At 47.2% G+C, this 8,323-nt stretch overlaps 1 protein-coding gene and 1 non-coding gene across 3 annotated transcripts in view; one reads left to right on the top strand and one right to left on the bottom strand.

The window, feature by feature from the left end:
- Positions 1 to 3,304: 3,304 nt before the first annotated feature.
- Positions 3,305 to 8,323, bottom strand: part of ADCY2 (adenylate cyclase 2) — a 440,892-nt gene continuing 435,873 nt past the window's right edge. For both annotated transcript variants that reach the window (XM_060092712.1, XM_060092713.1), the window contains one exon: positions 3,305 to 4,077. In XM_060092712.1, the coding sequence (XP_059948695.1) occupies positions 3,925 to 4,077 (153 nt within the window). In that variant the 3' untranslated portion in view covers positions 3,305 to 3,924. The remainder of the gene's footprint in view (positions 4,078 to 8,323) is intronic.
- On the top strand, positions 4,345 to 4,454 carry LOC132487349 (U6 spliceosomal RNA). Its single transcript, XR_009531630.1, has one exon. It is a non-coding gene; the product is annotated as a U6 spliceosomal RNA (small nuclear RNA).

Genomic DNA, 8,323 nt, shown 5'->3' with positions numbered 1-8,323 from the left:
CAATGCTGATTCCTCCATTGCTGGCTTTATTGTCTTGATTCTCTAAGGACTTATGACACTGCGTTCCTGGCAATTTCAAGGCTGAACGATTCTTAAATATTTCCTTATACTTTTGAAAATGTATTTTCACTGTCGGTGTCTCTTATGTTTTTTTCAAACAAATAGCAGTTTATTTGGAGTGCCTTTGGGTGCATTAAGCGTGTTTATAGTAACATGATAGAAAATATATAAAGTTTGGGTGATGGAAATTTTTATAAATTATTCTTTCTTCAGTCTTGATTACCAAGAAAGACAAGCCATCTCTAAGAAATGCCTTTGGGGCTTCCCTGGTGGCCCAGGGGTTAAGAATCTGTCTGCCAGTGCAGGGGATACGGGTTCGAACCCTGGTCTGGGAAGATCCCAAATGCCACGGAGCAACTAAGCCCGTGCACCGCAACTACTGAGCCTGCACTCTAGAGCCCACAAGCCACAACTACTGAGCCTGTGTGCTGCAACTACTGAAGTCCATGTGTCTAGGCCTGTGCTCTGCAACAAGAGAAGCCACCGCAGTGAGAAGTCCCTGCTCACCACAACTAGAGAAAGCCGGTGTGCAGCAATGAAGACCCAACACAGACAAAAATAAATAAATAAATAAATAAGAAATGCCTTCATCTGAAAGTAGTTGTGATAAATTAATGTCAGATTATTTTCAGTTACTTTAAGTCAGATTCTACTCCCTTAACCTTCTACTACTTTTAAAAAGCAGGGCTTTAATTGAGCAAGCTTTCAAAAGCACTCATGTTTATTAGGCAGCAAAGGAAAATTATATCTCTTTCAGCATCTTGACTTTTACACCTTAAAGCCAATCATTGAATGCCCATTAGTCATCTTATCAAAGAAAAACATACATTAAAAGAATTTGTTTTGATATATTAAATTTCCATTTGTCAGTGTTTTTTCAAAAGCAGAGCGTTGCTGTCTTTAGGAAAGCACACTGAGCTGGGAAAAAGAATAACATGGAAGAGTCATGACAACATAGACTTTTCTAAACAGATGTAGTAAAAATACTGCAGTGTTAAGGGGACTGGACTCACAGTGTTTTTCATGAAAGGGAGGCTTCCTACAAGACTGAGAGGTTAAGGAGGGTTTTGAGGCGAGATTGTTACGTGTTATCAATGCTGCAGCCATGATGGACATGGCTGGCGAGTCCTCTCATTTGCATGATTTGCTCACAGCCATGTCCGTAGTTGCCTGAACTTAAGGAGCCTTGACCACAAGTCACACACGTTCAGATTCAGGAAACAGGCAGTTTTCCCTTCTAGTCTCGTCTTAGTCACTGATCAACTGGGAAACTTTGGACAAGCCCCTGAACCTCTCTGCACCTGGTTCCTCTGTTGTAAAGTGCAGGGGGTCTCAGGCTTGATTGGGAATCAGAATCACGTGGAGGACTTGCTCTGCAAAGCACAGGGAGCGTGCTGGGCCCCCCACCGGGATTTCTGAGTTGGCATGTCTGCACTGGTACCTGAAAAATGTGCATTTCTAACAGGTTCCCAGGTGATGCTGATACTGCTGGATGGCAACCTCACTTTGAGAGACCCATGTATGCACAGCCCTTTGCGAGGTGGACTCTGATAATGACTATGCTTGCTTTAAAAAACCTATTGTTTGATAAGGCTGGAGATACAACTTTGGGGAAAAACAGTTCTCCTTCTGCATCTGGGACGGGCTGAGGGGCACAGTTAAGGGCACTGGGTGAATCACCCATCTGCAGGTGTCTACCTTGAAGGGCAGGTGACAAAAAGAGCCCCAGGATGGACGCTGTAGGCTCCAAGGGAAGAAGAACCCACAGGGGCAGTTCGAAGTCCCTGAAACCTAGGGCATCCTAGTCCGGATTTCGGTTACAGTGAAGAGGAATGCTCTTATACTATTTTTCTTCTCTCAGTCACCTTTTTGGAGAATTAGATGTATAAAGATCAATGCTGAGTGGCAATTATAGGATCGAAAACTTTCTGACTGGGGCAGACAATTGGACAAGTCATGCTGTGTTCCCACTTTGATGATGAAGGCCAGTTATTAATTTCGATAAGCTCTTTTTACCGAGTATAAGCCAAAGCCCTGGCAGGGTGGCCATGTTGATCCTGCAGTGCGCTGGGTCCAATAAGCTGGAGCAAGGCCTGGGTACCTGCCAGCCTCTCTCACGGTCATTAGCTCTTTTAATCAGATCTGATCCCATGAGCTACCAATTAGGAAAAGAGTCCTAAGAGAAACTGAAAAATGTGTTCAAAGTCTCACAGCTAGTAAAAAATAACAGAGTCAGGGATTAAACGGAGGGCTCCTGCTTCAAATCCGAGTTCCCAGCCACTTCCTAATGCATCACTGGGGTCCTTGACTTCTTACAGATGCCTGCCCTGAGCTATGGTGTGCCCAACCAGGCTGGCATTTGCGGCTTTGCTTTTAAACATTTGATTATGCATGACCTATTTTTCACACTTTGGCAAACTATGATTTCTTTAGCGGAAGAAAGAAACCAAAACTCGAGTTGGATTTGCAAGAACACAGTTTTCCAGGTCTTCTCTCTTCAAAAATGCATCAAGGCTGGCTTTGGGCCCTCTTTTTTTTTTTTTTTTTTTTTTTTGATGTGGACCAATTTTAAAGTCTTTATTGAATTTGTTACAATATTGCTTCTGTTTTATGTTTTGGTTTTTTGGCCACGAGGTCTTAGTTCTCTGACCAGGGATTGATCCTGCACCCTCTGCATTGGAAGGTGAAGTTCTAACCCCTGGACCACCAGGGAAGTCCCTGTGCCTTTTTAAGTCTCCTCAGACATAACAGGCAGCTCGTGGGGCTTTGGTGGCTTCTCTCGTTAGTTCAGACTATTGTGAAGCTGATGTGCCTAGTTCCCAATTATTCGGTGCCTCATAGCTCTACCGACGTATTACAGTAGATCAGAGTATGTGGATGGAGTGCGTGCTGCTGCTAGTAGAGAATCTTTTTACTAGTAAAATATTTTTCCCTGCAAATATTCCCTAGAGATGCCAAAATGAAAACAGACCACGTGACACAGTGAAGCATACTGTCTCTCTTTCCAGGGAGTTGTGTAATCAATGATTGACATCACAAACTTTGTCCCGATCTGATTTACCCAAGGAGAGTTCAATCTTTGCTTCTGAAACAACTGCCCATGGGAGAATCAGTGGAAAACCAACTCAGTTCTGGAGCAAACCGCAGGAGAAAGAAGAGGGCAGGGGTGGGGGGGGAGATACAGACTATCAACCAAAGTACATAAAACTTTTAATGAATTAACCTTACAAAAGACAATGGCATCAAAACATCAGACGTGTTTGGTACAAAACTAGTCCTAGGTTGTAAGAACTAATTCTGGTGATGGATGGTGACGTGCTGCTGGAACGAGACACAACAGAGCAAGGTGACGGAGCCACGGATCCCAGCTGGGCCCGTGGACAGTCACTGCAATGAGACACGTGGGTGAACACAGTCGGATTCCATGGGGGGTGACAAAATCAACTTAGTCACACTTACTGTGTGTTTTAGTATCAGACTAGCGGATGCGGTTGGCGAGCTACCATATTTTTCCAGAAAAGAACATGCACCGGAAGATAATATACACCCCCTAGTTTTATTGCCTTAAGAATTTTTGTCTGTTTCGCCTCTCTCAGCTCTGTCAGCTTCTCTGAAGGCTTTTCCGCTGTAATGCGCACTCCTTTTCCTTCTGCTCAGGAGTAAGCACGGTGCAAGTGGCAGGGCGATCTTGGCACACATCAGACACCAAACGACAGGCCACCGGGTCACAGGAATGAGTCTACAGAGGCTCCAGAGGACAGAACAGAGCACACACATCACAAACGAGGGACAAAAGTGGCAGTCAGAAAGTGCATTGTTATCTTCCTGAAAATACAGTCTTCTTGCCAAAACCGAGGCGACGCTTCAGGATGCCAGGTTGCTCTGGGAAAGGGACCGTGACATCTCTGTGTTCACAAAGTACGTCTTCAGGTCCCCTTTTCCTTTCACGTTGATTATTCCTCGACATGTGCACGTGTATCCCAGGGTCTGCAGAATGAGGCTCGTCTCCTCAGTAACCTGGAAGCACAGTGACAGATGAAGAAGTGCTTAGTGCCGATGCGGACACAACCCTTTCGAAGGGCATTTGACTACAAGAATTAAGAGCCCCCAAATGTTCATGCTCTTTGACACATTCATCCTACTCCTGAGAAATCAGATGAGAGAATAATCCTGAGAGGAAGAGCTTTCTAAGGACAATGTTTAATTCAGTGCTGTGAAAGTGAAAAACTGGAAACAAGCTAAGATTCAAGTAATCTCCAGGGTTAAGTAAACTACGATGCTATCGTGCTTGCTTCGGCAGCACATATACTACTAAAATTGGAACGATACAGAGAAGATTAGCATGGCCCCCGTGCAAGGGTGACACGCAAATTAGTGAAACGTTCCATATTTTTGAGAGTTAAACTTGGGCCAGACACACAGTAAGCATTTATTTAAAAATGACTATTGACTACTGTTATTATTTACAGACATCAGTTACAATTTATAGAACTGAAAAATAATGACATGTTTAATTATAATGATTTTAAAATAAAATTCAAATTTATGGTGTCCTGAAGAAAACAAAGACAAAAAAAAAAACTACGATGCTATCATGATCAATGTCACGGATCAGATGATGAAATCATGTCGAACGATTTCATCCTCCCAAAAAGAATTAAGCCTAGATCCATGCCATGATTTTAACCTCATGAATATTATGCTTTCACATGTAAGAGACCTGGAAAAAAGGAAGTAAACCTATGTTGAAGTGGTGGGCTTTTGGATGATGTTTATAAATTATAAATGTCATTTCATAAAATAATAAATATTAATGATAGATTTCAACATAGATAAGAGAAAACACATGAGAAGAAGCACAGTCGACTCTGCAAATGGCCACGTGTTTTAGGTTTAATACACATGAATAAAATGACCTAAAACTGAAAGAACATTAGGAATTCGCACCAGCCTAAGGGCGGACAGGATGCTCTGAGTCAGATCTGGAAAGTTTCCCCACCTCATTGGATTGACTCGGGATGCTGAAAGGAGTGACCCCTCCGGGGCAGTCTGTCAATGTGACAGGACTCCTGATTTCCTGCCACTGCACCACGAGGTGAGCACCCCATCTCTGCACTACGTCCTGGTCCTGCTGGGTCAGTGGGTAGGGAAACCTGCTGGGTAGGACGGATCCTCTCTCTGAGGGGAGGGGAGGTGAGTTGTATTGTCTTCAGCTTGAGCATGCGCTGTGCTCTCGAGAGAGAGACCACACCTAGGGCCAAGGGCAGGGGTCTGATGCTTGCGTGTCAGAGGAACCTCCTGCAAAAGGCATCCTCTCAAGCAGAGAACGTGTGAGGTGCACAGACTGGGCTACAAAAAAGACCTCAGCTTCTGAGGTGAGGGACCACCCATCAGGAACGTGGTCCCCCAGACAGGCCCCCCAGGAGGTATCTGGGACCTGAGCAGAGAGAGAGGGAGCTATTTTCCCAGAAATGCCTGGTAACACTGCTCTGGAACCATGTGAAACAGCAGGCGAGGAGGAGGGATTTCATCCCATTTCATCAGAGGAAACGGCCATGCCACCTGTAGGACCCGGCCACCTTGGGTATGTGGGTGACACACGTGTGCTGGGCGTGACACATGTGTGCTGGGCATGCCACACCACAATTTTGGTTCTGGCGTGGACACCATCGGGGGACCGTGTGGTGTTGCGGCAGCAGCAGTGGCAATGAGCCAGCCCCTTGGTGGCTGAGAGAGGCCTGGAGGATGAACACTGCCATGGTGCAGAGGTGGCAGCACATCAAAACCACGGGAGGGCCGGGCTTCTAGAACCCAGGACAGCATCCAGGGGGCCCCAGAAGTAAGGCTGAAGTGTGTGTTGTGACGATCTCAAGGGCAGGCTGTGGGAAAGAGCTAGAAAAATCAATCTGTCTTCTGCAGTGTGACCCAGTGGCTGGCCCCTAGCAAAGGGGCCAAAGTGTGGGTCTTTCTGAGCAGAGCAGGAAGGAAAAGGGGGATGCCAAGCCCAGATGCTCATGTCCTGCCCTCCCCTGGCTGGGCCCAAGTCCCAGAGGAGGAGGACAGGTTGTAGCTCGGGAACATTAGGTAAGAACTGAAAAAATATGGACATAGTCAAGAAAATCAGATGACAAATCTGTTCTCCTGATTAGAGTTCTTAGGGGCAATCCGAATTAGAGATTGCTACAGACATTTGGCTTCCGGTCTATACGCAGTGAGCAAACACATCGTTTGGAGCCTTGCAGGTTAATTTTGCAGTTGAGGCTGGTGCTGAGCAGCACACCCTTGGCATTTTTGATCTGTTGGCCATTGGAATCTGTATCACCAGCCACACAATTATCGTGGCATTCAGAGGGAGCCATCAGCCTAATGAACTCCAGCTACGATTCCTCCAAGTCCAGGGCAAGCCTGGCTGGGGGACGAGGGGCTTCCTCTGCTGTTCTTGGGGCACAGGAAGCATGGTGGGAGTGTAATCCTCTTTAATAAAAAGAACTTGTTCTTCAGGCCCAGGGGAAGCTTTAAATATTCTCAGCATCATTTTTAATTTTTCCTGGCATCTCACTACTGTTTTTTTCACACATAAATGGAAATGAGAGGCTAGCGGAGCTGGGGTGAGCTTTGCCCTCCGGAGAAGAAAACCTACCCAGATGCGGACCCTCCAGCCTCTGAGCTGAGTGAACACGCAGGCCTGCGGAAGACATCCCTCACTCTGGACGGGCTGAAACCTGTCTTGTTCCCTCCCCGGGCTCAGAGAAAGCGCACCGAGACGGTCCAGGTGGCTGCACGGCACTAAGTCACACGGACTTTTATGAGGCCCAGTTTCCTCTTAGAGACACACGTGATCATTGTCAACATTGACCTGTAGGGGATTTACGGTCTCCGGGAGGGCACGTTTCCCTGACCGGCCTCTCTCAGATTGCTTTGGATACTTATCCTAAGTGTTTGAAAACTGCTTGGAGGGTCATGAAGCATGCGGAATTATCGTCCATCTTCCGAACGTTCCTGGTGTGTGGTGGAGGCCTAGGTTGGCCCACGGGTGGGCGAATGTGTTCCCGATAGGAGCCTGCCTTTCTCCCCACCAAGCAGAAGACCTGGGCTGCCCAGGATCGCTGGAGCATCCCTGGGCACGGGGAGCGGCCAGCCATGTACAGACAGAAAGCCGTAGTCAGAGGAGCCCCATTTTTGCTGAGAGCTTGGTCTGGGGCGGATCCTGTGAGAACAGCCAGCTCTCTTTTTCCTTGGCAGTGGCCAATTTGGCCGGGAAGGCCTGGGATACTTCCTCTGCTTCTCCACACTCCTCTTTTCTTCTCTCTCTCTTCTCTTTGTTGGATGGTTGCTAACTGTTCAGCAACTGCTGACTCATATCCTGACTGCAAGGCGAACACGTAGAAGTCACGTGTGTCACTTTCCATCTAAAGGTCAAGCTCTGCCTGATAAAGGCCACAGAGACAGGATCCTGTCGGAGGAATGTGGTAGAGTCGCACTGAAAGCAAGCGAGCTACTCAGGGGGTTCACGAAAAGCCCCTTCTAGGTGATGCTGGAGCTGACAGCTTCCTGCAGAGGTTAACAAGGGACTCCAGTGTCCATCGTACTTTTGGGAAGCAGGGTTATTTGAGGATTTCCGCCAAGCTGAGGCGCAGAACAGGGGCTCGGAATTCTCTGAAGAGGACAAAGAACTGATAAAGCCTGTTAGTTGTGTCCAGGGATTTTCATACACACTTGCCATTTGGCAGGAATTTATCCTCCAGAAGACAACAAAGCTGGGGTGAAATGTGGAACCATTGCTTTCTGAGGGCGAGGAAAACAGAAAGTTCCACACAGACACACAGGCACGCGCGCGCACACACGTACGCACACACGCATCCTTCTTGTTCGGGGAGTGAGTCTCTCATTCTAGGTGCTGGTGCTGTGACCCAAGCAGGTGTGCGCAGTCACCACTGCTTTTAACTTGTCAGATCTTGGAATTCTCCCCCTTGGGTGGATTCCAGAGCCTTCCAGTCATTTCCAGATATCCAGATCCCATGCTAGTCTGATCTAGTACTGTCATTTCACCTCTCTCCATTTCATCTCTTTCTCTCCACAGCTGGCCCCTTCACTCATCCTCCAAGTTCAGCCCCCGGGGAGAGGAAGGCAGTTGGTCACGTCTGGTCTGGGTTATACCAAGGAGAAGGGCACCCCTGCCGCCCCTCCCATCAGGTGGCCGCACTGCCCTGTTGGTCGCTGTGATCACCTATTTTCCCAAATGCAATAACCTTCCTACTATTTC

Source organism: Mesoplodon densirostris, chromosome 3 (genome assembly GCF_025265405.1).
Source record: "Mesoplodon densirostris isolate mMesDen1 chromosome 3, mMesDen1 primary haplotype, whole genome shotgun sequence".
Lineage (NCBI taxonomy): Eukaryota > Metazoa > Chordata > Mammalia > Artiodactyla > Ziphiidae > Mesoplodon > Mesoplodon densirostris.
The sequence above is the reverse complement of the archived record's forward strand: the minus strand, read 5'-3'. Positions and strand labels throughout refer to the sequence as shown.